The sequence below is a fragment of the Zasmidium cellare genome, assembly GCF_010093935.1.
Source record: "Zasmidium cellare ATCC 36951 unplaced genomic scaffold M409scaffold_10, whole genome shotgun sequence".
Classification (NCBI taxonomy): domain Eukaryota; kingdom Fungi; phylum Ascomycota; class Dothideomycetes; order Mycosphaerellales; family Mycosphaerellaceae; genus Zasmidium; species Zasmidium cellare.
Window position 1 is genome coordinate 497,482 of NW_022986954.1, and position 27,933 is coordinate 525,414.

General features: G+C 55.2%; 10 protein-coding genes across 10 annotated transcripts; 3 read left to right on the forward strand and 7 right to left on the reverse strand.

The window, feature by feature from the left end:
• Window positions 1-239: 239 nt before the first annotated feature.
• On the reverse strand, window positions 240-2,903 carry M409DRAFT_20544 (uncharacterized protein; the record flags this gene model as incomplete). The annotated part of the gene is made up of 1 exon (XM_033805440.1): window positions 240-2,903. One exon carries the CDS (start codon window positions 2,901-2,903, stop codon window positions 240-242), a length of 2,664 nt encoding a protein of 887 aa, XP_033670208.1.
• A 456-nt stretch (window positions 2,904-3,359) lies between these two features.
• Window positions 3,360-4,401, reverse strand: M409DRAFT_20545 (uncharacterized protein; the record flags this gene model as incomplete). Its single annotated transcript, XM_033805441.1, has 3 exons — window positions 3,360-3,434; window positions 3,491-4,194; window positions 4,257-4,401. 3 exons carry the CDS (start codon window positions 4,399-4,401, stop codon window positions 3,360-3,362), a joined length of 924 nt encoding a protein of 307 aa, XP_033670209.1.
• Window positions 4,402-4,919: 518 nt separating this feature from the next.
• M409DRAFT_52573 (uncharacterized protein) lies at window positions 4,920-7,162 on the reverse strand (the record flags this gene model as incomplete). The annotated part of the gene is made up of 4 exons (XM_033812113.1): window positions 4,920-5,615; window positions 5,687-6,162; window positions 6,482-6,588; window positions 6,909-7,162. The coding sequence occupies 4 exons, from the start codon at window positions 7,160-7,162 to the stop codon at window positions 4,920-4,922; spliced, it is 1,533 nt and encodes a 510-aa protein (XP_033670210.1).
• A 641-nt stretch (window positions 7,163-7,803) lies between these two features.
• M409DRAFT_20546 (uncharacterized protein) lies at window positions 7,804-9,760 on the forward strand (the record flags this gene model as incomplete). Its single annotated transcript, XM_033805442.1, has 3 exons — window positions 7,804-7,873; window positions 7,929-8,913; window positions 8,977-9,760. 3 exons carry the CDS (start codon window positions 7,804-7,806, stop codon window positions 9,758-9,760), a joined length of 1,839 nt encoding a protein of 612 aa, XP_033670211.1.
• A 1,279-nt stretch (window positions 9,761-11,039) lies between these two features.
• M409DRAFT_65025 (uncharacterized protein) lies at window positions 11,040-14,391 on the reverse strand (the record flags this gene model as incomplete). The annotated part of the gene is made up of 5 exons (XM_033816338.1): window positions 11,040-11,761; window positions 11,870-12,067; window positions 12,122-13,945; window positions 14,005-14,107; window positions 14,197-14,391. The coding sequence occupies 5 exons, from the start codon at window positions 14,389-14,391 to the stop codon at window positions 11,040-11,042; spliced, it is 3,042 nt and encodes a 1,013-aa protein (XP_033670212.1).
• A 615-nt stretch (window positions 14,392-15,006) lies between these two features.
• On the reverse strand, window positions 15,007-16,905 carry M409DRAFT_20548 (uncharacterized protein; the record flags this gene model as incomplete). Its single annotated transcript, XM_033805443.1, has 2 exons — window positions 15,007-15,418; window positions 15,470-16,905. The coding sequence occupies 2 exons, from the start codon at window positions 16,903-16,905 to the stop codon at window positions 15,007-15,009; spliced, it is 1,848 nt and encodes a 615-aa protein (XP_033670213.1).
• A 1,282-nt stretch (window positions 16,906-18,187) lies between these two features.
• On the reverse strand, window positions 18,188-21,259 carry M409DRAFT_65027 (uncharacterized protein; the record flags this gene model as incomplete). Its single annotated transcript, XM_033816339.1, has 2 exons — window positions 18,188-20,958; window positions 21,256-21,259. The coding sequence occupies 2 exons, from the start codon at window positions 21,257-21,259 to the stop codon at window positions 18,188-18,190; spliced, it is 2,775 nt and encodes a 924-aa protein (XP_033670214.1).
• A 1,145-nt stretch (window positions 21,260-22,404) lies between these two features.
• Window positions 22,405-23,457, forward strand: M409DRAFT_20550 (uncharacterized protein; the record flags this gene model as incomplete). Its single annotated transcript, XM_033805444.1, has 1 exon — window positions 22,405-23,457. The coding sequence occupies one exon, from the start codon at window positions 22,405-22,407 to the stop codon at window positions 23,455-23,457; it is 1,053 nt and encodes a 350-aa protein (XP_033670215.1).
• A 520-nt stretch (window positions 23,458-23,977) lies between these two features.
• On the forward strand, window positions 23,978-25,256 carry M409DRAFT_20551 (uncharacterized protein; the record flags this gene model as incomplete). Its single annotated transcript, XM_033805445.1, has 4 exons — window positions 23,978-23,998; window positions 24,064-24,166; window positions 24,230-25,119; window positions 25,173-25,256. The coding sequence occupies 4 exons, from the start codon at window positions 23,978-23,980 to the stop codon at window positions 25,254-25,256; spliced, it is 1,098 nt and encodes a 365-aa protein (XP_033670216.1).
• Window positions 25,257-25,889: 633 nt separating this feature from the next.
• M409DRAFT_20552 (uncharacterized protein) lies at window positions 25,890-27,848 on the reverse strand (the record flags this gene model as incomplete). Its single annotated transcript, XM_033805446.1, has 1 exon — window positions 25,890-27,848. One exon carries the CDS (start codon window positions 27,846-27,848, stop codon window positions 25,890-25,892), a length of 1,959 nt encoding a protein of 652 aa, XP_033670217.1.
• Between the last annotated feature and the right edge of the window lie 85 nt (window positions 27,849-27,933).

The window sequence follows — 27,933 nt, forward strand, 5'->3', positions numbered from 1 at the left end:
GGATCTCTTGATGGGATGCGTTTGCAATTTCAGTTGGTCTCGAAATCTGGACATGTATGATCGAACGGGACTTTGATGGGGTTTCGGTATTCGAGTCTCTAAGCAACGCGTCCATTTCGATGCTCGTCGTTCTTCTGGAAATAGGATCTTGATACATCATAGCATACCATAACCAGTCTTCTACTATCCCAAATCCATCTCCCACCCCCTCTCAACCCAACCCATCCTACCCATCCACATCACAACCAAGGCGCCTCCCCACCCCCACTCACACTCCCCTCCCACCGCCACCCCCTCAACGTCTCCGCGCCCACACTCCTCTTATTCACCAGCGCCCTCTGCCTCAACATCCTGACCATCCCAGACTCATCGCTCGCCTCGAGTTGCTCCGGCGAGGAGAGCTGCAACATCTGAGAGGCGGATTGCGAGTTGCGGCGGAGGTGGTGCCAGAGTTGGCGCGCGGAGTCTTCTTCGCTTGAGGCGAGGGAGGGGGTGAGGGCGGTGGTTGTTTTCGGGGCGGTGAGGATTGTGGTGGTTGAGGGGGAGGTGGGGAGTTTGGGGGTTGTTGTTGTTGTCGGTGGGAGAGGGGTGGGGAGTGTTGTTGGTGGTTGGTGGAGTTGGGAAGTCGAGGAGATCTGTGTTGAGCTGTTTGTCATAGTATCGATATCCGTGATCACGACTGATGGCTTGTCGCCACTTGAGGATGTAGCTGTCCACGACTCCTCTTCCTGCTGGCTGTCTTTCTTCGAATGACCTTCAAGAAAGCGCCGGACTTGCTGTACAGCGGCAGCGGCTGTAGACTGTTGCAGTGTCCATCGATCGATCATCTTCAAAGCTCGATTTGGAGCGTAGTACGTGGCGAGGAAATGAGCGAGCTTCGTGTGAACGCCAGATTGCATGGCGAAGGTCGTGGCGTCGCCCACGATACTCCATCTCGAGTCAGTCTTGGGTCGCTTGATGGTGCAAATCTCCCGAACTGTGACAACATTCTCGGTCGGCAGGGCAGTGTGTCGATATCGAGCTTCGACATGAAGGAAGTTGGACTCAAGCGTGCCAAGCATACTCTCCAACTCGACGAACAATGAATCTGAATCACTCATCTTCTCTGCGACCGCAGACTCAGATGCCTGCTGCAGTCGCGGAACGTGAACTTTGAGGAACAGTGACGTGCGCTGGCCAAATCTCAAGTCCTTGACAGCCTTCTGGCCGATGACTTCTAAGATTCGACAGCGTTCCAGGGGTTTGAAGCAGAGACGAAGACTCGTGACACTGCCAAGCGAACAGCCATGGCGAAGGTCTCTGAACATGTTGTCGATCAAGTCGGCGTTGAAGTCTGCCGTGCCCCTGAAATCCAACGCCCAATTGTACCGAGCTGGCACGACGTTCGATGCATTCTCGTCCGCGCCCAGCTCGATCTTGAGAGTGTGGACTGGCCAGTTGACCATGCTGCCAATCGACTGCACGAGCGATGACGGGGCTCTTGAAACGACGAAGACGTGGACGTTTTCGTGCTGGAGGCCTTGGTTCAGGAAGGCTCCAAAGAGCTGTTGCATTGGCTGGAATTGATGTTCAAGTATGCCATCTGTGGGATCGTCTCCAGTCGTCGAAGGGACCAGGCCAAGCCTCTCCAAGACCAACGCCGTGCTTGGAGGCATCAGAGCATGCAATAGCGCGTATTCACAGCCCGCAGCGTTACTCTGTTGCCTTGCGAATAACACAGCCAGTTTGTCGCCAGGTATATCTTGCCTCGAGCAAAGTTCCACGATGCATTGATGTGCAACACTGCCAGCAGTGGTCGACACGCTCTGATCGATGACAATGATAGCATCCAATGGCCGACTTCGCAACGTGGATGAGTATGTTGAAGAAGAATTCGCTTCGACAGATTTCGTGCGCACAGTTGCCTCAATGGAAACCCATACATCTCTCGCCAGACCGACATTAACAGAGTCGCGATCGAGTGAGATCTTCAGGTCCATGTACGGCACCGTCGCCTGTACATCAGTTATGTCCTTGTCCACTGCCAGACTCATATACCTCGAATGGGGACGTGGCGTTGGATCTGGCGTCGGTGAGTGTGGTGTAGGTGAAGGTGATAGCAGTCGATCTGAGAACTGGTGATCTGGAATAGGCCTTGAATTCGATGCCATCGAAGGAGGTGTCATCAGCGTTCCACTTGCCATAAGCTCATCAGTCGAGATACTCGAATCGGTAAAAGACCGCTGCGACGCAGACGTATCTACATCCACATCCTGACTCTCGATGCTGTCTCTGGAGACTTCAAAACTTCTCAAGCGGTGTTGCTCTTCAGAACTTTGCTTTCGCCGATTCGAGATGCGTCGGATGAGGCCTGGCTCTGGTTCTGTATTCCTCACGGAATGTGAACTGCGCGATCGATTCGATATCCCTTCCTTCACCTTCGAAAGCATGCGTCTGCTGACAGACTTGTGCCTCAGCATCTTGCCTGGAGTCGAGATAGCGGTTGGGCGGTCATCATTGGGATTCGCCGTCAAAGTAGTGCCCGAGTCAAACGGGACAGGCGAGGTGATGCTGCTCGACATCGGCGGAGGTGGAACTGGTGGTGAGCCACACCCTGGCGACAAGCAACTACCATCATTCCCAGAATGCACACATGGTGGCGCGACATCAGCGGATATACTGCTTGTTTGCTTCAAGTTTTCCCGCGTCTTGCGAACTTTCAGTGGCGAGTCAGTCCTCCTGCAAGCCGAGTGATCTCTTTGCCTAGCAAGCGATGGTTTGCTGTTCGGTGAGAGCATGGCAAAGGGAGGCGAGTGATTCAGTGCCGAATGCTGCCAGTGACGCATACCCAGTGCACCAGACAGGTTTCCAGGTGGTGTAGAGCCATCGCGGATGTAGAGGCCTGGATCTGCTCGAGGGGACATGTTCTGGATTGTCAGACGTATGAATCGTTTGGATGGCTTGGTCACTCACCTCTTTGTTCGCCATGATTCTGTCTGCCCTGATGCTGAGATTGGAGAGCGAAACTGAAAGCTCGAACTGCTCTGTTTGAGAACATGCGAAGACGAAATGAGTTGGCGTTTCGAAGGGCGCAGGTGTGAGGACGTGGACGCTGCAACGTTCAGTCCTTTCCAATCGAGCACGTTATTCCAAGACAGGGAAACCATGATGGCTGCAATGGCGATTTGGAAGTCAATGCCGGCAGAATCGTGGACAGAGCGAGAGGTGTTGCTGCTCCATCTGCTGGATCTCAGCTTGGCATTGAAACTCGTGGCTCGGTGACCGAATTTCAGGAGGCATTACCATTGAGACTGAGATCTGGACGCAGGCTTCATAGAATCGTTCTGGGTATATCCATCTACGAGTACAGCAATCCTGTTTCAGCTTGAAGTCTCGACCTGCCGTATTGGCGAGATTTGGCTGAGTGTCTCTTGGTCTATCTTGAAGAAGTTGATCTGTAGCCACGTTAGCACGCATTGCACACGTGAAGACGAACATGAATCTGCTTTACCACATCGTTGCTGTCACCACCATAGAGCACCGGCTCTGACAGACTCGCATTGACACTCTTCCTCACTCTATCCTCCCACACGCCCTGCCAGTTCCACTCACCTGGCCTACGTGCCCCTCCTGGCTGCTGTCTTGGAGAAGCACTTCGCTCTTTACTCTGGTCCCTGCTCTCCCCAAGCGAGCGTGCCACAGATGTTGCTCTGCTGGCCGCTGGCGTCTTGGAGCGGTAGCTTCTCCATGCATGCCAGGCGCCATTGTTGGCCGCAGCATCCATAGGTATCGAATCCAACACCTCCTCCGTATCAAACACCACCCGAATGAACTGCAGCAGCTCAACGACATGCGGTAGCTGCTGGTGCTTCGGGTTGCCTTGTTCATGTTGCTCGGGCGGAGCGCCTCCGTCTTCGTGGTGCTCTCGTGCTACACCAGACTCTTTCACGTCTGCGCGGCTTGCAACGTCGCTTGCAGATTGGAACCATTCTGGGAAGCCATGACGCAGACTGAGGCCGCCCGGAGGGAGTCGGTGATTGTCGACGGCACTAAATGCCGGGTCCGTGGTGAAATCCCTGCTGGAGTACGTGTACGTGGTGAGAGGTGTTACAAGTGGGTGGAAGACATCACTTTGGAATGTAACGACTGGCGGCCGCTGGGGATAGTCGTCGCCAAAGTCAATTTGGAAACGGAGCACGGCGTTCATGTACGGTCCTGGCGGTTTGATGAGTCTGTCTGCGCGTAGAGTTGGCGTCCAGCATGATTGCGTCGCTCACCTTTGCGGACGAAGAGCACGCCTGTCCACAGGAGTGGATGATCTGGCACGGGAGCCACGTAGACGCCCTTGGGACAGGCATGTTTCAAGGCTGCGTAGTCCACGCAGAGCTTCTGCCGGACGAACGCGGCCGAGCTGAAAGACATGGTAACATGTCGTCGTCGTCAGATGATGTTGGAGATCGTGCGAGTGTCCCACCAAATCGATCAACAACAAAAGAAGCCTCGCAGAAGGTTCGGCGACGTCACGTGTTGCGGAAGCGAGGGGCAGAGCGCAAGGATAAATGCGAACACTACAAGGTGCTGATTGCCACCCCCGGTCGGAGGACTCGAGGTGTGGTCACAGAACGTGGTATATGCCTGCTTGAAGTGCTCAGGCATCGAGTATCAGGTCTTATTTGACCGAAATTATGAAAAATGAGCTGGAACACGGCGTAGGATCGGTCGCCCCTGGGCCAATGTTGGATGCGACACGCCGCCACAATCAAAAGCCTCAAAATGACTCTCTCTTAATCTTGACTCGAGCCGGTTGCCTTGGAAGGGTTGATGACAGTCGCATATCCATCGCGACGTCAGATTCCTGCGTTCGGAGTGGTGATCCATTGGTGTTGAGCCACATCACACCGCTTACGCTTCACATTGAGTGAGGAGCCTCCGGGACGTGATCATGTGGTGCAACAGCGTCGAGTGATTGACCTGTCAAGTTTGCCAAACGACGTCGACACGGCCAAGCCGGCCAATCCAATCCGCCCGGCACAGTGGAATTCGTGAAGGCCAAGCGGGCCGGTAACCAGTGCCAGCGCACATCGGCAAGGCAGGAGCTGGTCACGCTCGAGTTCGACACGTCGCTCGCATCCTGCGTCGCCGATAGATGTGTCTACAGGCTGGCGTGCACAGGCAGACGGCGGATCGGATGGCGAGGGAAGGGCGACGAGAAGGCGACTGCTCGTTTTGATTGACTGACTGATGGACTGGTTTATGAACGGTCGCATCGGGGGTCGCTTGGCGGGAGTCTGTGCGTTGTCTCCGTGTAGCATTAGTCGACTCCGGCATCCATCTTTCGGTCGCTGCGGTGCGACGTGCATCTCATTGTGAGAAATCGCCCCGCGTGACCGCTCGCAAATCCTGTGCGGGCGTGCAGGGTCGGTCGACGTGTGCTTGGATCCAAGACATCCTGCAGCAGCAGTGTCAGGACCCGCGCGCGCAACAGACGCAGGACTGCAGCGAATATATGCAGAGCGGGCTGCGCGTGAGGCCGCCCACCAGATGGATGGACGCTCTTCACGATGACCGGCATTGCGCCTAGCGATGACGTCCTGCAGGCTGGCTGGCAGAAACCGTCCGCACCGCATCCCCGGGACCTACACCAACGGTCATATGATCAGATGACCGGCAGTTAGACGCCAGAGAAGTCAGGAGAAGCTTTGCAGACGGCGCTCGTCTCAGGAGGCGCGCGAATCAGAGGCGCGCGACACGCAGGGAGCCAGGATGCAGGAATATGCGCTAATGTGAAGCCGATGAGCCTAACCGTAGCGGCTCGCGTGGCGCCAGGTGCGTCCCTGTCGTGCTGCACGGCCTGTGGAAATAGAACATGCGGCGAAGGCGCGGCTGCCAGGTCCATCGCCGTCGCCGCAGTGCTCATGCGAGTCACGGATGCTGCTCGCTGGCATGCGAGTCGTCGGGGCGGTGGACGAGTCACGGGCCGGCGACGTGGAGTGCTGGATGTGTGTGTGCGGCAGTGCGGCGGGCGCTGGGCGGTGCCTCGGTGGGAGATGATTTCGGGCGCAAATGTGAGAGATGATTGGAAAGGAGCCGGCTCATCGGGATGGGCATCCCGCGACATCGTGCTACGAGTTACCAGAGGCCCAGTGACGAACCTTAGTCGCCCAGCCCGGAGCCTATCCTTGCCTTTTGCTCAGGAGAAGACTGGACGGCGACGAGGAAGTTTTTCACCGCCAGAACATGCTTCGGGCCTGGCGTCTGGCCAGCAGTTACACTTGCGCTGTTTGACTCGCCCCGTTGCGCGCTGCAGCCTCCCACCGACTATTGCACTCATCCACCGACCATCGTCAGCGGTGCCTCCCTCCCCCGCCGGTGACCATGACTGATGGGCCACGGATGTGATGAATGTCAGAGCTCTGCCGGACCGCAGGCCCGCGGCGAAGGTGCCGCCGCTGGGAGTGGGAGCTGCTGGATGGGGCGGTGCCTGAGGCAGCAGTGGACTCACAGCACTCGTCGTGCGAGCGATACGATTGGGATTCGGGGCGCAGTGTTTGGTACTCGCGAGACATCACGAATGCATATGCGCGGTGCAGCGAGCGATGGACGCGGGAGCTGCAGGCGTACAGTAGCAGGCCAGGTGATGGATTCCGCGGCAAATGTAGGGCTGAAGGGGCTCTGGTGGAGATGCGAGTGTGGGCTGCTGACCTGGTGCTTGCTGCAGGCCGCGCCGCTCGCCTCGCTGTTCATCTCACGCGGGCGGGCACGATGTGACGGCCTGGGAGGCAGCGGTGGTGTTGGGGCTAGCACGGGGGAGAGGTCGTATGTGCCGACGAGCGTTGTTGCGTTAGCCACACGGGGCGTGGGCCGCGGACAACGCTACTGGCAGCAGAACCCAGCTCCCTGGAGCGGGTTACGATTTAGTTGGAGCTAACAAGGGAGGCGGAGGCTCTGTGGAAGCGGGCTGCAGGTGGGTGATCTGCCTCGATGACGGAGCAGCGCTGAGCTGTGCGCTGCTGGAAGTTTTGTTCCGCCCCCGTCGTGCGCTGCCCGTCAGGCTCGACACAGGCTCGACACTAGCCCATTGTGCCATGTCTCCAATGAGCGGCTCTCGGGTCATGGCTCCCACACCGTCATTCCCGGCTCCCAGATGCTGCATCCGTCTGCTTTCGATGCCCGTCAGGGGCATCCATGTACCGTCCGCCTTGGATCTTGCCTCTCCACTCGGCGGATGCGCGCTGGCGACGCCAGGGCTGCCGAATCTGAGGTACCCTCCATGTGTGAGTAGTGCCACCGTGAACGTTGTTGACCGTATCGTAAATCTCCCGCCGGCCCTGCTGCGACCACTCCTGCTGCTGCTGCTGCTGGTTTAAACCTCTGCGTCGCCCAGCAGTCCATGCACACCCTCTCCTCCTGCTGCACCTGTCTTCTTGCCTTATCGATTGCTGAATTCACCACCGGACCTGTGCCTTCCTGACACCTACTACCGCCGCCGTGCAACACATCGACCAGACCGTCTCCTGCTGCTGCAGCACGCCGTCGATTCTATCCCTCCATGTGTCACCACCCTCCTGGGCCCGCCGTCGATACCTAGTCCGCCTACCTGCGTCACATCCACTCTATCTGACGCCGAACTACGAACATAATAATATTCCCTTCCTGCGAACAAAGCCGCCTGTGTGTTTGCCCTGCGAGCTGGATGTTTCCCACGCCTGACCGCTCAACCCGCACCCACTAATATACCACACCGCCGCCTGCTCCGACTCTCCTCGTCTGGTACAACCTCTCCTGACCACCTCCCAAGGCCATTCGTGTGCCGCAACCCTCACCATGTCGCACGCTTCGTTTGCCAGTCGGCAGGACTCTAAAGCTTTCCCGTTTCGGCAGCTGCTGGTATTAGGTATGTCACATGCTCGCTGGCCACCACCACCGCCACACTTTCTGACTGTGTCCAGGTCTCTGCCGAATATGCGAGCCGATCGCCTTCATGTCCATTTTCCCATACATCTACTACATGATCGAGTCCTTCAACATCACCAACGACCAAAACCGCATCGCCCTCTACGCCGGTCTCGTAACCTCCGTCTTCGCCGGTGCAGAATGCTTGGGTGCAGGATTTTGGGGAGGCCTGAGTGACCGCATTGGCCGCAAGCCAATTCTGCTCACAGGCCTCGCGGGTACGGGCCTCAGCATGCTCATGTTCGGCTTTGCGTCCAACTTGGCAGTCGCTTTGATTGCTCGTGCCGTTGGCGGTGCATTGAATGGCAATATCGGTGTCCTCCAAACGACCGTGAATGAGGTGGTCAAGGTGGAAGCACACCAAGCGCGTGCCTACGCAATCATGCCAACCGTCTGGTGCATGGGAGCGTTCATTGGATCTGGCTTGGGTGGTACTCTCGCAGATCCCGTGCGAAACTACCCTGGCATGTTCCACCCTGGGACGATCTTCGACAAATTCCCATATCTCCTCACGAATCTGGTCTGCACTGGAGTTGTCGTGTTCAGCATGATAGTAGGCATTCTGTTCTTGGAAGAGACGCACGAAGACTTGAAACACCGAAGAGACATTGGCTTGGAGATTGGAGACTGGATCTTGTGCTGCTTCAGGAGAGCCCCTGTGGAGCGAATCTCGGATCGCAAGGGCGAGCTGAGCGATGAGACGTTGGTCTTGATCGACGACCTTCCGCCAGACTACCGAAGTACGGCTTCTTCGCCAGAACTCTCTCCCACGTCCGTCGCAGGTCTGCCACCACCAGCCTACCGATCGATCGATGGATCCCCTCGAAACTCCCTCACAGCTTCCAACGAAGATTTGGCAGCACTGGACGTCGAAGAAGCCATCAACCGCTCCCAGCAAAGTGCAAAGGCGAAAGCCGGCGTTAAGAACGCATTCACCAAGCAGGTCGTGTTGAATATTGTGGGCTACGGCATTCTAGCTTAGTAAGTTCATGCGCATCTAATGCACGCATGTGCCATGGGCAGACGCTAACGCAGGTCCAACAGCCATACCATCTCAGCCGAACAGCTTCTTCCCGTGCTGCTGAGCATGCCCAAGTCCGACACTCCACCGCACCTACCCTTCCAATTCACCGGCGGATTCGCGCTTTCCACAAAAGCCATCGGCGGAATCCTCTCCGTGCAGGGCATAATCCAGATGATAGCAACCATCGTGGTGTTCCCGCTCGTCAACCGCAAGATTGGGAGTCTGTGGACATACCGCAGCGTGGTCATGTCCTACCCGCTGCTCTACTTCCTGGTGCCATACATCTCGCTCGCGCCTGACTCGCTCAAGCTGCCGCTTATCTACGTGGCCCTGGTCTGGAAAGTCACCGCACAAGCCTTCGCATTCCCCTCAAGCAGCATCATGCTGGCAAACTCGGCTCCATCCAGCAAGGTTCTGGGCACCCTGAACGGCGCCGCGGCATCAGCGGCAAGCGCGTGTCGAGCGTTTGGACCAACCGTCTCAGGTGTCCTTCAAACCGCCGGCCTCTCCATCAACACCCTGGGACTTCCATGGTGGGTGAACGTGCTGGTCGCCTCGATAGGTGCCGCTATCAGCATGTGCATGATCGAAGAGAAGCGACGCACATTCGAATCCGAAAAGGAGATCCCCGAACCCCTTCCTGCCGCATCCGACGTGGCAGGCACCGCCGAGTACGGCTCCGGCATGGTCGCCGCCGCCGAGAGCAACGAGAACCTCCTCTCCCACACCGCACCGAGCTCCCCCTTACTCACCCGATTCTCCATGGACATCCGGAGAAACTCGCACCGCGACAGTCGATCATGAAGAAGGCCGGATGCCCCTGAATGCAACAACCCAATTACAGATGATGAAAGTACGAACCCTTTTTTGGCTTCCCCCTCATGTTTTGATTATACGAAAGCGCGGAAGCAAACTTCTGTTTTTTTTTTTCCTTTCCTCTTCCTGGGACGGCTATCTGAGCGAACGCGCAAGCAAGAAACAAGAGATTCTGCATATACCTTACATCCGAGCATCGATACAACGGCGTCAACAAGAACACTTTGTGATGATGACAAAAAGAAAGACGGTGGGAAAGGGGCGGCGGCAAAATCAAACATGACGGCTTTGGGTTTGGTGTGGAACAATAACAACTCACGTTGGCATTTGGAGAGAGAGAGAAAGACTTTGGGATTGGAGTGTGCAACTCTTTTTGGGGAACTTTTGGTGTTTTTGCGAAACTGGGAGGCTGTTTGGGCGGTTTGATTGCTTTACTTTTTCCCCGAGCATTGGACCAGGCGCTACTATGATACCCTTTTTTAACTTTTGTGTGTGTTGTTGCTGTTGTATGGCAGAATTGTATGAGTGTTTTCTGAAGACAAAACCCCCAGCTACTAGTGTTGTGGTGTGATAGTACCTACCTACCTACTGATGGATAGAAAGGAGAAAATCAAAAAAGATGAAAGATATCCAAATGACTTCTTTCCTCGTTCCAGTTTCGACATGTCCAACCAGATAGATTTGTCATGTATTTGACTGGTTTGCACTATTCTCATTCATGTGCTATGATAATATTCATACAGCCTCCCTACAACATCATCTCACCACACCACAACACACCACACTACAGCACAGCGAAAGCGACATCCCTCCTCCGCTCGCGTGACCCTCCAAGAACCCATCCACCCGAGGGACAGAAAGTCCAGGCCACCTCCATCCACGGAACCCACTCAACCGCCCTTCCCATGCATGCATACATACATGACAGCGTCAGTCATGCAAGATAGACTTTTCCCTCTGCAAGGAATGTCAAATAATAAGTCCAGCACGTACTGCGTCGCATCGTACCATAAAAGGTACGTGACCTGCGCTTCGACTCCGATGTCTCAAGTTCGGGTCGAAACGACGCTTCGACTCATGCTTCCCCAGACCCGCTCATCTTCTCTTGATCACGAGCGGGAGTCGGGACAGTCTTGCTTGCTTGCATATCTGGTTCATCACACGGTGTCGATTGTCTGGATCGGATGTACTCTCACGAGACGCAAGTGTGAGGCCCAGTACCAGGGACTCGTCTTCCATTCTGCATCTTCTTCCAAATCTCGGTTCATCACCACCCGCCACTCCCACCATTCCCCGCCGCGCCACCACTGCTCCCGAAGAAAAACGAATCGAATAACTCGCCATTCGCCTCCCACGCTCCGCTGCCATCGAAGCCGCCTCCTGCGGCTCCGTTCCCGCCGCCGAAGCCCATGTCGAAGGTGAAGTCGGGCATTCCGCCGGTGGTGGTGTTGTTCGCGTTGCTGTTGTTGCTATTGTTACTGTTATGACCCCAGAAACCTCCCGCGTTGGGGTCGGAGACGGGGAAGTCGTTGAGGAAGTCGAGGTTGTCGAAGGAGAAGTCGGGCTGGGCTTGGGAGATTGTGTCGGCGAAGGGTTGGTAGGGTTGTTGGTTGGCGGTTTGGTAGGAGATGGTGTTGGAGGGGGTGCGTTGGAGGGGTGGGTAGGCTCCTTCGGTGCTCTGGGGGCTGGTGTGGGGGTTGCTGATGGGGGACATGGCGGGCGGTGGAGGCGGGTGTTGTTGTTGCTGCTGTTGTTCGGGTCGGATGTTGAGACCCTGCTGGAGCTGGATCTTGGGTTGGTGCGTTAGAGGGCGGCTCGCGATCTCTTCCTCGGAGAAGAGGTCTTTGAGGTTCATGTCAAACTTGGGCATGGGTCGTTTGGGTTCCGTGGGCTGTGTCGGTGCCCTTCGGACGTTGCTCTGGCCGGCGAAGTAGCCTTCTGGACTGTTGTTCAGCTGCTGCGTCCCCAGCGTCGAGGCATTGCCAAACCCTGTTGAGATTCAAAACCGTAAGCATGTGACTTCCATAATGGGGAAGACGGGGGCAAGGGCCGAGGAGTTGTGAAGAAGGGATCCCCCCAGACATGTCTCATACGTACCAGTGGTGCTCATTACCATGGATATGGTGGCTTTGCTCATGCGAACAAACGCATCTCGGCACGCTTCTGCCGGCGGACACGTTTCTGACAGATCGCTCAATACAGAAGTCGCAGCCAGGACGGTGAAGTCGACGTCATCAATCGTGAGTTGTGAGCGGACAAGGGTCGAATGCCAGATTGCGTATAGGAAGGATATGCCTGAGACCAAGGTCAGTCACGGATCCAAATCCGACTCATCGAGATCGGTCTTACCGCTCATGAAGAGATGATGCGTTGCGAGGAACGTGTAGTTGACGAGCTTCAGTCGGTGAAGCTGACGATAGATCTTGAGGACAGTCTGTCCTGCTTGGGCGACCTTGAGGAAGACGATCTGCTTGTCTTCTTCGTTTTCAAGGTTGACAGCGCCTGGACTTTGGACATCGTCGCCAGTCGCAGGGCTGAGCTCATTCGCAAGGGGTTCTGGTACCGACAACGATTGCCTGTAGAGCATAATCACTGCCTGCCAGTAGTTGAGTTCTAAGAAGAGCGGATTAAACGCCACTCCTGTCTGGTAAGGCTGCGGTGCGCTCTCCTTCCACTCCACCAGTTTCATGTCGATGTATGCACGCCACTCACGGAATGATCTGAATTTGCGCAAGAAGGGCGATTCGAGATCTGACTGTACAAATCCATTGTTGTGATGAGCACCCATTTGACGAGCCTGATCAGCTTGTCGATGCTGCAGGACTTGCAGTATTTCTGACTGAAGTAATCGCAATCGTATGTAGTGCCGACTGACGAGCTTGTAGCTGGGCACTTCCTCGGTGTTTGGAGGCTTTAAGAAGCCTGACGGTTTGATATAAACATCATCGAGTAAGCTGGGGAACTCGGCTGTGACGACGGCTTCGTTGATCGAGACAGGCCTTCCCACGCAAGACGAGACCAGTCTATCCAGATTAAAGACGCACCACCATAGTCTTCTCCTTAGATCTCGAGTCCACTGCTTCCTACCAAGTCCGCTGGAGGGAGGCTCTCCGACTTCAGGGTGAGTAGCTCGCGTGTCGAGTTCGTGATCGATATCTTCAAAATGAAGTCCAAGATCGATGCTCAGTCGCACTGCAACTCCGATGATGTACCACAAGCCAGGTGCAACGGGTCTTAGTAACGCCAATCCTGCGAGAAGCAGTACAGCTTGTAGTTCTTCGAGTCCGCCACCCACGCCTTCAGCAGCAGGCGAAGATCCTAAGAAGCTTTCGAGATGAATGATCGCCGATGAGTGGTACTCCTCTGGCTGATGCTGATGACTTGCAAGTCTCTGTCGTTTGTTGCTCGGCGGTCTCGATCCATCTTTGGAAGTCTCTGTCGCTGACATAGTCTGCTCGACATTCGAAGAGTCCATGATGATGCCCGACCCAATTGCAAAAACAATGTTCAGCATATACAGCTCTCTCGCAGTCCGCTTCTTCGGATCCGTAGCATAGACCCGCTCAAAGAGTGACATGAACTCCCCCCGATGCAGGACAGGTATCTGAGGATTAGCATGCTCGAAGTAGAGCTCCGTCAATCTGGACCCCAGCTCCTTCTCCGGGAAAGGCGCAGGCTTGATTGTAGGTTTTGAATGCAGTCCAAAGAACGAATCCCTCATCGTCGTGCCACCCGCAGATGCTTCACTCAAAGGCGCTCTCGAACCTTTCGATCCACCCTTCTCAGAAGGCGTCGGCGTCTGATGGACAGATCTTTTCACAGCCGCGAAAACAACTCTAGCAAACGAGATACCAGACGTGGAGCCGAGAAAGCGTGAATCCGAAGCGCCTTGCACTGAAACCATACCAACATCGTTGACCAACTTGTCAAGCCTCTCACTGTCATCGCGGGCCTTGAGAGCGGGATCCAGCATACTCCTATCATCTTGGGGTGCCTCCCGCTTGACAGGCTTCGGCGGAGGACCATCATCATCCTGGATCGGGTAAGGAACATTAATCCCCGGCTTGATCGTCTCACTGATGGCGAAGTCCTCACTAGGTGGCGGAAAGGGGATATTGCTGGAAGCCAGGAGGGCTTCGAGGTTGTTCACTCGCGTTTCCAGGTAATATACATCTAGACAGGAAGAAAGCGATCAGCATCAAGTGACATACAAGAAGACAGTGCGAACCTACAACTCCTCGGAATCTCCCTCTTGCTAACCGGATCAAAGCCCACACACCTCACCTGCGCCTTTTCGCAATTCGAGCACTTGGGCAATTTCTGATCGCAGCGATTCTAAACAAAAACACCCCATCAGCCAAAAACACACAATCCCCCAAATCAATCCCCCCATCCACACCCATTGCCGATGTATGTTTCCCTACCTTTCGATTCCGACACCGATTACACGCCGACACATTACGAAAATTGGTCGTCGACGCGGCTCCAGGTCCCCCTTCCCCATTCCCAGGCGACCCCGCCGGATTCGAAAGGTCGTCGTCCAGCACAGTGGTAGCGGCGGCGGAGGCGCCGACGTCGACTACATCTCGCTCGCGCTTCTTGCCAGCGGAAGGTGGCATTTCCTAGGAGGGAGGAGGAGGCGGCTCGGCCAAGCCCTGTCTGCCAGCCAGTTCTCCAGTCCAGTCACGAGGGCTCGTTCGGTAAGAGCGGTAGCGGGGGCCAGCGCCAGGCAAAGTTGAAAGTCTGGCTGGCTGGCTGGTGTGAAAGGGCAGGCAGGCGAGGACTTTCTCGACGGCGGGCTCCGACGGGCGAGGATATCAAGTCCAAGCACATGGGGGTTCTCAAAGCATGGGTCAGTAAGTTTTGCGCATGCTTTTTTGCGGTGTGGGTTCTGTCGCACGGGATGGAGCGAGAACGTGCGACTTGCACTTTGCCTTGTGGTCGATCTTTGCGCAAATCATGTCGCGAGGTTGCTTATCGCACAGTCGATAGTGTGACCAAACTCGGCGTGTCACGAGCCTTAGGCATCAACTTCGAGAATGGGATGAGGCATGGGATGATCGACCAAGGACAACAACACGATTCGCGCGGAAAACAGTAGTGAATATATTACATTTGATGTTGTCTGATAAAAAGACTCCAGCTTACAACCGCTAACACTTGGGTATCTCTTCCACCGTTAGAACTCCCCGCCAAGCAACCGAACGCACTCATTTAACATCGTATCGCACACGTCAAGACTTCATCAGCCCTCCAGGATCGTGAAGTATCATATCGTCAGGTTCTTCCTGCGACGAGGGCAAAGGCGACGAAGCCGCTCGCTCGCTGCGGCTGCGGCTGAGGATCTCTTGCAAAGACACCGCTGTGCGATCCATCGTCCGTTCGTGGGACAGCAGTCCACCTATGTCATCGAGTTCGATATCATCCTCCCAGCTATTGCCGTTTGCGGGTGCAGAGCCATAGGGCCGTCTTGGCCCTGCATCACTCTGCTGTGGGCCAGACACCGCCGGTGTCATGCTGTATACCTCTGCTGGACCAAGCAGCCCTCCTGCATCCTGCAAGGACATTTGCGTCTCTTGCCGCTCCAGCTTAGGACTAGGGACACCCATTGGAGGGTTACGCGATCGTGACCGGCTATCTGAGGGTCTGTTGTCACATTAGCTGGGGCATGTATACTCCATATCTTGCTCAACATACCTTGGCGATGCACTTCGATCATGACCCTCGCCGCGTACCCTCAACCGTTCGCCGACATCCCGCAGGAAAGCACGAGCCTCAGAACGGGAGTGGTGATGTCGCGATGCAGATGCGAAGTCCTGTGACAATACGGTATGGGGGCCAACTTCTTCGTCTATCGCTCCTGGCCGCGAAGCGCCCTTCGAACGGTCATTATGATCCAGCAGGTTGCCCACATCGAAAAAGCTCACACTGCGTGTAGTCGATGGTGAAGGAGGTATGACTTGATGGATGGCCGGCTTGTGTAAGGAGTCCTCGCTGCCGATGCTGCTCCCTTCCTCTAATCTTGCCTCGATGGGGGATCGTATGCGCTCTGAAGGGCCGTGGAGAGGAGATTGCGGTGCCGGCAGAGCAGGAGGAGCAGGTCGAGGTGATGTGGCTTCTTTGTGTTGTAGGTGGTCTGGCAACCTCCCGCAGCCAAGAGTTCTAAACAGGTCTTCGTCACTGTCGATGGTCTGTAGCGCAACTAAGGTCGGTCTCCGCGTGGACACCCGATCGATCGAATCCGATACGCTGAACGTCTTGTACTTGTTCTTCTTGGTACCTTTGTCTCTCAGGAAAGAGCCGAGGATAACCGCGTTCGATACCGAGGCCGATGCCAGAATCTCACACGAAGCCCATACTGTGCGGTATTGTTGTCGTCCATGATGGTCGATAACCATGGGCATGCGAGTCGCGGTGATCCCGATCATGATGATTGACATGCTGAACAGCAACACCATCTGGAGCTTCCGTTTCCAACTTTGGCCAGAGTTCAGCACGACTGGAATGGGGAATGCAATGAGAAGAATGTCGGTGATAATATCGCAGATGCCCATGGTCAGTAGTTGCGCGAAACCTTGTCTGCAGTGCGGTCCTGGGTCGGGCACAACTTGCCAGTAGTGGTCGAAGGGCTGGCACTCCGTCAAGGTGGCTACAACCACTCCAGCAAACGTGAGAAACAGGAATATGCGAATGATCTGAAGCATAATCTCCCAACTCCTTCTCCAGACTCTTATCGTGATACGCTTGAGGAACTCGGAGACCGTAAGCTTGGAGATCCAGATGAACATCGCATAGAAGATCCTCGCCGCCAGAACCAATCTCGAGCCGATTTCCTTGTGATAGATTTTCGATGGGGAGTATGTGTGTCCAACAGTATCGATATTGTTCGTTCCATAGATTAGCACAAAATGGATGAAGATCATCCGGATGAACAGCGGTATCAGCGATATCATCATGATCCAGTCCTCTCGAAATAAGCGGTTACTTCTGACTTTGCGGCCGCATAATCTCGTGATGATGATTACCGCCGCGAAACTCGTGCACCACCACGAGAAGAGTACCGTGGGCCAGTTTTCGAGTCGACTTCGAGGTTCCGGCGGCGCGGTGCCCCAGAGCGCTCGGTCTTCGAGCATCTCGAGGTCTCCAGCGGGGACGGTTGCACACAGCCCTCAGAGGGCGTGCGCTGGGCGGGTTTGTGAGCAGTCTGCAGGCGTGATATGGGTGTTATCTCGGCGAGTAATGTCGAAGTTGCAGCTCTCCCAGATATGACGAAGCGAATGCCCAGCCTTCTTTCATCATCGCGTCCCGTCACCGCAGCATAGGCACGAACAAGAACAAATAACAGTTGAAAAGACGACGAGGCTGACGGCCAGCAAAGAACACGAAATCTCCAAGATGAAAGAAAGCAGATGCGCCGCCGCCGCCGAGACCAGAAGGTGTTGTACAACCGAGATCCTTCGAGAGTCGAGCGTGGATGATGAGCGTGAGAAAGACGAGCAGCGCTGGTGTGCTACGATAAGGTCGCCTCGCTTGGTGCCGATACCTCCCACCCAGACTCACACCTCCCCCAACTTGGCGACTGGAGGCTCCACTGGTCTTTGATAACGCTCGGCCGTAGAACCGCCGCCTGCGCTCGTGCGGGCTATGCCAATAACCCAGAAATTGCCATGTGGTGATGCCGGTCGCTGCTTCGTATCGCTATCGAGTTTTCCCGCAGGATATCAGGGCGCTCGCTCAATCGTCCAGACGAGAGAGAGGACGCTTCGCTGCAGGGACGGGCGAACAACTCGAGGGAACCCGTGTCCGATGGTGGCGTGCAGACAGCGCCAGCGACTGGAGGATTGCCGCTCGGCCCAGAGCGCGCTGCTGCATCTCGACCGCGGCGGCGCAGCAGCACTCGTCGTCACTCTCCAGCTTGGCCTGGGCATTGGCAGAGCATGCCCTCGTGCCTGGAGCTGTTATCGTCGCCCTTCGGATCGCCGTGCAGCTGCATGTCAGCGCTATTTTCGAGCATGTCTCTCGTGCAAAGGTGAGCAAGGCTTTCAAAGTGAGGTGCTCTTCTGCGAACGGCATCCGTGCGTGAGTTTGCCTTCCCCACTGCTGCCACGTGCGGATCAGGTGGTAGCGCAGCGAATTCCTGGCTCCAGCACAAGGGAACCTTCAACCGCAGCGTCGGACTCGCGACGTTGGTCAAGGATGGACGCTTCGATCCTTACTGACGATTGAACTCAATCTGTTGCAGTGACGGTTGAATCATGCGACAAGATGGCCTGGGCGGCGAAGCGAAGCAAAGCCAAGGCATCCTCGAGAAAGCCATCACGATAACGTAGCACGATATTGAAACAGTCAAAGATGGATTTAAATGTTAAACGCTCCAAGTACATTCGCTTTTAGAGCCTGGTCTATCCGTATATCCTACACAGTCGTGTTATAGTCATCACCCTCGCCTTCTCGCTCAGGCATCGCCTCAGCGATCTTCCGGTCCTCGTCCTCAAGAACTTCCAACCGCTTGATATCAATGGCATCCTTCTTACTGACGGCATCCTGCTCCAAAGCCATGGCGCCGTCTTCGGTGTTGGGCACTGCTGCGCCGCCAGCCGCATCGTCAAGCCCATCGTCTTCGACATCATTCTTGATATCCCTCTCCACGCGGCTTGCATCGTTCTCAGCCGGTATGCTGCCCTGAGGCTCCTGCTTGCTCTTTGGGTCTGATCTCTGCTGTTTTGGGTCACTATGATTGATGAGTTCGGTGTCCTCGTTGAAGATCCGGAGTAGCATCGCCCGTCGGTCCTCTTTGGGCAGCATGAGGTTCACGCTGTGCATGCTTCGCCAGAGGGGTAGCGTCAGAGGTTCCTTAAACTCATCCTCGCCCGCATCAGGCGACGCTTCCACACGTAGGACACAACAACCCATGCCCAGGTCTTTGATCTGTTCACCAATCTCCCCAAGGTCCTTCCAGCCTCCGCTCTCAGTGCCATCCTCATTCTTTGTAGTGGTGAGCTTTGGGAACATCTCGATCAGCAGTCTGCGCAAGGTGCTCTTCTTTCGTAACCTCACAACCCGCCCATCGCCAACCCAGCCTTCGATGATGGGCAAACCTTCAGTCTGGATACGCCAGCGGCATATGTTCTGACCCTGTGAATCTTGCTTCATGAACATCTTCACGCCTGCATGCACAAACTTCATGCCACGATTCTCGTTCGTGATCAAAATGTCCCTGACAAGCTGTGAAGAGTAGTAGATACCCTTGACTGGATCACCGGCCGGATTGCGGACAAGGAAACGGTCTCGAGGGAAGGATGGATGCAGCTCGTAGAAGTCGTAGATGGAAACCAGCTCAGGATGCTCAGGCGAAAGGTATTTGAATGCCTCGTCGTTTCCGGAGTCGTCTCTCCTTTTCCTGGGTGCTTGAGGTTGTTGGATGGCCTCTTCAGGCACTGCCTTCTCGAAAGGAGCATTCTCTGCGGCATCCTTAACTTCTCCAGTGATCGCAATCTGATCTCCGTTTTCAGTGACTTCCAGCTTCGTCTTCTTCGGAGCCGCAGCCTCTTCGTCCTCGACTGCCTTGCGCTTGAGAGCTCCGCCATTGGTCTCCTCGGGTGCATTTGACCGCTGGGCAGCAGAGGCGTCTGCATTCGCGCTTTCTGGAACCATGACTGGTTCCTTGGGCTCCTGTGAGACTTCGTTCAAAAGTTCGCCGAAGGCATCTGGCTTCTCAAAAGTCCAATTCCGGTTGCCTGACTTGCTCTGATTTTCAGGCTTCGCCTTGATCTCACTCAGCTTCTCCAACGCAACAATGAAGAAGCCTCCAGTGTCCTGTTGGTGTGGGTAGACACGCATGCAATGCTCGAGTGGTATGTTCTCTTCTGACTCAGGAGCGAACATACCTGGCACGATCCTGCTGCTTTCATCCTCGTACTGCTGGGCTTCTGGCCAAGATTCGTAGATGGTTCCTTGACGGTTCATGATACTCCAATCCTTGAGACCGGGATTGCGCTTCAGGTTCGGCAGCTTGTCTGAGCAGTCTACGATCCTGACCTTGGATACGCCTCCACAGCGCTCGATAGCTGAAGATATGACTGCTTCATTCTCGACTGGATTCAAGCTGCAAGTGCTGTACACGACTCTTCCACCCACTTTCAGCATCTGCAAGGCCCTCGTGAGGATTCGTACTTGAGTAAGGTAAAGACCAAGCCCGTTTTGTGGAGTCCATTCTTTCCAGATGCTCGGGTTCTTTCGACAGGTGCCATCTCCACTGCACGGAACATCCGCCAAGATGCGGTCGAATTTGAGGTACTTGCCACGCTTCTGTTGTCCAGGTATTCGTACCGCAGGCAGCTCGATGGATGGGAACATGGTCGCATCGTGGTTCATCACAACCAAATTGGGCGAATTGAGTCGCTTGACCTGGTGAACCAACATCTGCGCTCGCTGGTAGTTGACGTCGTTGGCGACCAGCATACCAGTCGCACGACCACCGTCCTCCATGTTTTGTCCGTTCGAAGAATCCTCGGATAGTGCTATCTCGCCCTTAGCGAGCTTGATCGCCTTGTCCACTCTGTCTTCTTCTCCTGCGTGAATGAGCTCTACCAGTTGCGCACTCTTACTGCCAGGAGCTGCGCAGAGATCCAGGACAGTGTGATGTGGCTGAACGTCCAACAGCATCGGTGGTATCATACTAACCTCCTCTTGTCTGCTGATATTGCCAACGCCAGTCTCGCTGACCAAGAACTTTTGGAATTCCTTGAACGGCTCGTACTTTCGAATGACGTTCTTCGGCGTCGCCATGCTGTATGCGAGGCCATCAGGAAACCAAGGAATCTGCTTGGGCAGCTCAACCGGCCGACCTTCATGCTTGATGTCCTTGATTAGGGGGAAGAATCGAGTAACGAGGTTTTCGCGGACGCTGAGTGCGTGGCCCTTCGATCCAGTGAAGCGAAATGAGTTGGGGAGTTCTTTGCGAAGCGTCGCCCAGAATGAGTCTCGGTCAGGACCTGCAGGCACGATATCGAGGGTGTTGTAGAACTTCTCGAAGTTGTCGTTGTGCTTGTTCACTTGGTCGAAGGACAGGCGGTCGTCTTGGAATTGTCGATGGCCATTCCCTCTTCCACCTCCACCTCCACGACCTCTGCCTCTACCACGTCCACCGCCGCCGCCTCTCTTGAATCTTCCACGCGACATGATTGCTACCAGAATGTAGCCTCGAGAAGCTGTCACGATCTCGCGAGACAGTGGATGATGTCGATTGGTCAAATAATGGCGGATCGCATTTCGAAATTTTGTGATCCGAGCTTCACAAGCTTGACGCCAGATCTGACCTCACTTCTACCCACAGCATCACTCGTCACTTTTACATGTGATTCTACACCCTACGAAGGCTCATGAAGCTCATGAAGTGATACACACTATGCGACGCTCATGAGATTGGCCGAGTCGATGTTACTTGACCTTCCTCGCCGGTTGGCGGCAGTGAGGGCAGCGACCCATTCCGACTGTTGCCAGAGCTCTTCTCTCGGCAAAGCGCCTCAGACAGACATGAGAACCATCTACTCATTGTCACAGACCCATCATATGCGGTAGGAAGGATACTGTAGATGCCATATTGACTGGCTGCAATCTGGGAAAACGAGACAAGCTGCGTCATATCCATCGCCCAGCCACCTGAATTCGGTGAAGTCGTCATAAGGACAGGGGACCAAATCAGATTCTTTGAGAATATGCACTCTTCTCATACTGTTGCGTTGAGGTGTCCAACCTGGCCATACGAACGACGTGGCAGATCTGTTAGGCTTGCTCTACAACCTCAACCCCCTTTGCTCGAAGTGGAATGCATTCCCCATACGTACAAGATAGCCCGGCCGTCTCGAGCTGCAAACATCGCCTTGCTCGTTATGACGCTTGGAGAGACGACACCTGTAGTGGTACCTTTTGCGCCTTGCGCGGAACGGCGAGGGGCAAGATCCTGTCACGTGCAAGATCACATGTCCGCCAAACAACGTCTTTCAGCTGCAATTTTTCACATGTCGCAAACTTCAGGGTCTCAGCAAGTGTGCCAACAGTTCTGCAGACGTGCCTGATCTTCAGCAAGCGTCCAATAATGCGAAATGGCGACTGCATGCGGCGGCCGGAGCTCGTCGCTGCGCGAGAAAGTGAGAGGCCAGTCGAATGTGGGGTGCATTGCTAGCGTGCGCTTCTACCCGGCAACGGACAGAGCGAAACGGCCATTCGCTCTTGCTTCGCGACCTGCTTCCTCTTCCTTCACTCACCACTGGCTTCGCAGCTCTCACGCCTTTGCGGCCTCATCACTCCACCCGTCTTTCGCCATACCATTCATGCCAAGCAACACTATCGTCGCCAACCGCTCAGCAACACCGCCCTCATTCTGAGCCAACTCGTTCCATCCCAACACGAGCTCGCCATTGCTCACCACATTCATCCATATACCCTGCGCAATCTGGTCGACCGATCCAGACCAGCCTCACCGCCAACAACCACCACTCTCACGCGACCAACTCTCAACAACCTTCAAAATAGGTGCATCGCAGGCTCTCATCGAGCTTGTCCGGTCGCTCCATCAGGATAAGCAATTGATGTTGTTAGATCATCTAACTGACGCAGCTCCATTCACCGCCATGTCATCCAACAGCTTCTTCACTTCTTCGCCGACTGTCGTCCTTCCACCCAATGCGCCGAATCAGTACTTCGCCAACAGCCATTACACCGACCACCAGGCCAGCGCTCCGGCCATCAATGGCATCTCGCCCAACGGTCTTTCCAATGCCAACGGCTTCACGCCAAACGGAACCACTCCAAACGCGTTCACTTCCAACGGAACCGCTGCAGCCTCCACTCCTGGCTCACTCGCTGGTCGCAAGCGATCCCGCGCTGATGTCTTCGACGAGAACGAAGGAGAAGACGATCGTCTCGGTGATGGCTCGGTCTCGACCCCGACGACTGAAGAGCTCAAGAAGCCGCGAGGCAAGCCAGTCTACGGGCCCGGCATGACACTCATATATCCCGAAGATCCCGGCTACGATATGTGTGCTGAGAGCCAGAGTGGTACATGGGTCGAGGAGCGCGCAGAGCGTAAGCCATTCCAACTCGCGCACGCAAAGCGACCATCCGTCACCAGCCGCAAGTCGCAGCGCATGAACACCACTGCCTCTGGTCCAGACGATCTCGCTCAACTCGTACTCCCAGCATCAATGCGAGATGTCACATCCGAGCCGCTGATCGACGAAGCGACGCGTGCCTTGGGCATCAGCTGGACGCGCATGGACTCTGACGAAGCTCATCAAATCCAGGAGAAAGCCTACAGCAAGTGGATCCAGAATCACTATCCAGGCCTTAAGGATATCGCCATCTGGTTCGAGAACAAGGGCCTTCCAGCTTACCTCGTCGCCGCACTCAACGCATACAATGGCCAGCACGAGTACTACATCTTCTCCCACGACCTGACCGAAGCTCGCCTGGTCACGACCGAACCAAGTCAGCTCATTCCACGCCTCAGAATGCTGCCAGCACTTGAACTCGCAGCTCCAGGCGGCTGCATCATCGCCGAGACAGACCCCATCACGGCAGCTCAGAATGAGCTGAACGGCGTCCAGGCTGATATGATCAATGGCACTGCAGACCACAGTCAGCCAGACGGCGCCTGTGCTGCCCACGCGATGGAGCTCGACTGAGGAGGATCGCAACGATATCTGACAATTTTGCTTTCCATCTCTTGTGAATTTGCTCTCGAGTTACTGGGACGGCGTTTCTGGGTGGCTAAAAGTCGCGGTCGGTTGGGAGGGATGAGTCTCGCGCGACGGCCGCTCGAGTCGACGAGGGGGTGATGCGATTCGAAAAGATCATGGCTTATTAGAGCCTTGTGTATTGCTTCTGCTGCTGTTGCTGTATTATATTACTAACGACGTACATGGTATCAATCAAACCTTCAGTATTTCATATCTTCTTTCACTCCACAGCAAGGAGATTCGCATTCCTAATCAGGATACGAGTGAAGTCGTGTCTTTGTAGATGGTGAAAGGAGTAGTGAGAGTAGTAAGGACTTTCATGACGCCGACACGTCGTTCTTGGCAAGACGGATCGCCGCTTTGCTTGGAGCTCCGACCTCTGGCTGGGGCCTGCCACCATCACCAACTGCACTTCTGCACTCTGTACCGTTTCCACCACGCATAACCCCCTCTCAATACCGTCAAGATGGCAGAGGGAATGTTCTATGTAAGCTGATCTTGCAGCCTGCAACTCTTGCATCACTCGGACGTGCAGCTAACACTGCCACTCAGAATGCGACCAACGGCTACGTCGAGGGCATCGTACGTGGCTACAGAAGCGCCCTCCTCTCTGGCCAGAACTACGGAAACCTGACACAATGCGAGAATATCGACGGTATGCACGGATCAATGGCTATGAGTATGTGGAAGATGGCAGGGGACTGACAATAGCCGGCAGATGTCAAGCTACAACTCGGCCCAGCATATGGCGACTATCTCGCAGCGCTCCCTCCCAACCCATCTACCTCCGCCCTCGCCGACAAGACGCTCGACAAGCTGGTAGCTGAGTTCAGATATCTCCAGGCGAATGCGACTGGGAGCCTGGCCAAGTTCATGGAGTACCTCACCTACGCCTACATGATCGACAACGTGGCCCTCCTCATCACTGGTACCCTGCACGAGCGCGACACGAAGGAGCTTTTAGAGCGATGTCATCCGCTAGGATGGTTTGAGACGATGCCCGTCCTCTGCGTTGCGACCAATATTGAAGAGCTGTACAACTCAGTCCTTATTGAGACACCTTTGGCACCATACTTCAAAGGCTCAATAAGCCACCATGATCTCGACGAGCTGAACATCGAAATCATCCGAAACACCCTATACAAGAACTACCTCGAAGACTTCCACCGATTCGTGAACGAAGAGCCAGGAATCAAGGGCACACCGACACAGACTGTCATGAGCGAGGTTCTAGAATTCGAGGCGGATCGGAGAAGTATCAACATCACCATCAACTCTTTTGGCACGGAGCTCTCCAAGCAAGATCGCAAGAAGCTGTACCCCAACTTCGGCCGTCTGCATCCAGAAGGTACTCTTATGCTGTCACGAGCGGATGATGTCGAGGGTGTGAGGATAGCGGTGGATGGCGTGCATGACTACAGGACGATGCTCGACCAGACGGGCATGGGTGGCGGCGGTCTAGGCAACCAGTCTGGCGGCATTGGAGGTGACGAGGGCAAGAGCTTGGAGGACCTCTTCTACCAGAAGGAAATGGAGATCTGCAAGCTGGCGTTTACATACCAGTTCACGCACGCGGTCGTGTATGCGTGGGTGAAGCTGAGGGAGCAGGTCAGTCAATATCACCAGTGGATCGAGATGGTCGTGCTAATGAATGGCTACAGGAAATCCGAAACATCACCTGGATATCAGAATGCATCGCGCAGAACCAGAAAGACCGCGTCAACAACTTCATCAGCGTGTTTTGAGGTGGAGGAGTCTGCGTGTTTTGAGTATGGAGCATGAGACGAAAACTTACTATCTGTATATTGAAATCGAGAGAAGCAGGGATACCAGCGTTTTGTAGACTTTCTCAGGAGTACTGTCACTTCCATTGTTCATACTTTCTCTTCGCTCAAAGCCAGCGCTCGTGACAACACAGGAGGTGCTGATATCCATGCAGACTCCCCCAGCAACGGCGAACGTCTCTCGAACAGCAAAAAGAAAACGAAAAGACACAGACAGCGAATCATGGTCCCACTCCGAGTCGAACGGAGGATCTCCCAAACACACAGCTCAACCGGAGTTGTGCGGTGATACAATCGGGAAGCGCGTACGGAGCAATGGCCGGGGCAATGGCCGGAGCTAAGGTCCGCACGCGACAAGCCCTTCTGTGTTGGACGTGCTTGACCGCTGCACCATGGAGCCTTTCGAGGACGAGGAGATTGGCGGTGCTGGGTTCGGAGGACAGTATGTATGTAAGTAAATCGAGGCCAACCATAGACATATGACGAGCTTGCAGCCTTGGAAATGGGACATACACGGGCGAAGCAAAGCAAGAAAGGGGGTATCGAATCCATCATAGACAGCAAGACTACACGTACATCCTCACTCCTCACTCCTCAATCCTCAAACCCCTCAAACACCCCCTCCGCCTCCTCCCCCTCCCTCTCCCTCGCATTCCTCTCCCTCACCTTCCCAATCAACGCCTCCAACTCCCTCGCCTCCACCCGCTGCTGATCCGTCATCTTCCCCTTCTTATCCGCAACCCGCCTGACCTCCTTCCTCTCCCTCCTCCCCTCCCTTACCGCCTTCGCCCCCTTTTGCGCACTCCAAGCCCTCTCCTTCCTCTTCCTCGCCTCCGCGAGTTTGCCTGCGAATTTGGCGGGAAGTTCGACTTTCTCCCCCCTCGCGCGCGCCGCGTTGTCCGTGAGGCGTTTCTCCTCGCGGACTTTGTCGGCGTAAGGGATGCTGTCAAGGTGGAAATCTGATGGGAGGTCGAGGGACCAGGTCCGATCGGAGACGGCTTCCGGGCAGTGTTTTTTCAGCTCGGGCATTTTGGGCCAGCGGAGGAGTCCCCAGCTTTTCCCCAGCTCTGCCCAGGAGATTTTGCGCACGCTGAAGATATCCGCGGGGAGGGTCTTGTTGTAGGCTTGGACCCAGCTCACAAAGGCTTTCTGGGAGCGGTCGTGCAGTTCGTGTTTGGAGTGGAGGGTGGAGTGGATTTGGGAGGTGGTGGCGGAGGCTTCTTCGTCTGAGATTGTGGGTGGGGAGGGGTAAGGGTCGAGCTTGGTGCCTTGCATGTCGAGGTATTTGATGTAGTCCTCTTCGCTGCCTTGGTGGAGGAAGGTGATGGCTGCGCCGCGTTTGCCTGCGCGGCCGGAGCGACCGCAGCGGTGGATGAAGTCTTTGGGTTGGGATGGGGGGTCGAGTTGGACCACGAGGTCGATGTCTGGGATATCGATTCCTCGGGCGAGGACGTCTGTTGTGAGGAGGATAGCTGGAGTAACGCAGTCGCGGAATCGTTGGAGATTCTTCTCTCGGATGGCGTGTTTGTGATCTCCGTGGACTGGAAAGACGGAAACGCCGAGTAATGAAGGAAGGACATGATTCCAGTAATCCACACCAGCTCGGGTCGAGACGTAGACGATACTTTTCTCCGCCTGCTTCTCCTCCAAAATCCCTTTCAGCATCGGCAACTTGTGCGTCGGCTTCGTAACCAAATGATAAAGCTTCAAACTCTCCGGCGTCCTCTTATCCAGCGCTCCAGATTTACTCCTCACCTTCGCACTGATCTTAAACGGATACCTCATCCCCACCCTCACCAGCTCATCCACAGCCTCCGAAACCGACGCACTGAAAAGTCCCGTCCTCCGTTCCTTCGGCACCAACTCCAGGATCCTCTGCAAATCCGGCTGGAAATTCGGATCCAGCAATCGATCAGCCTCGTCCAAAACCAGGAGATCAAACCAATGCCGTTTCAGCTGCACTTTCGACGACGACAAAACCTCCACCATCCGCTTCGGCGTCCCGATCAAAATATTCGGATTCAGTTTCGAGAAAGTCGCCAGATCCTCGGGTAACTTCGTCCTCCCACCAACAAGTAACTGAGGAATCACATACGGCCCCGGCAAAACCTCCTCCTGCTCCTCGCCATCCCCCATCACCTCATCCTCATCATCCTCCACCCCATCCCCCATCCCCTCAACTTTCCTCAAAAAACCCCGACTAGGCGCATGAAACCCCACCAACCCCCTCAACACCTCCCAAATCTGACTCGTCAACTCCTTCGTCGGCGCCACCACCACCCCCCGCACATACCCCTTCTTATTCGGCTCCTCCGCGCGCAAAATCCTCTCAACCATCGGGATCAGAAAACTCAGCGTTTTGCCGCTGCCCGTCACGGCTTCGACGACGAGGTCTTTGTTGCCCATGAGTAACGGGATGGCCATGGCTTGCACCGGCGTTGTGCGTGTGAAGCCGCTGGAGGTGGTGAAGTCGAGGATCCATGAGGAGAGTTCTGGGGTGAGGGCTTCGAAGGATTTGGGTTTGTTTTTCTCTATGCTGGGGTCTGGGGCCATGGTTGAACTTGTGAGTGTTGGTTTGTTTGATTGGTCTTTGGAAATGTTGACAATTGATGCTTGGGGCGAAGTCGAAAAAAGATTG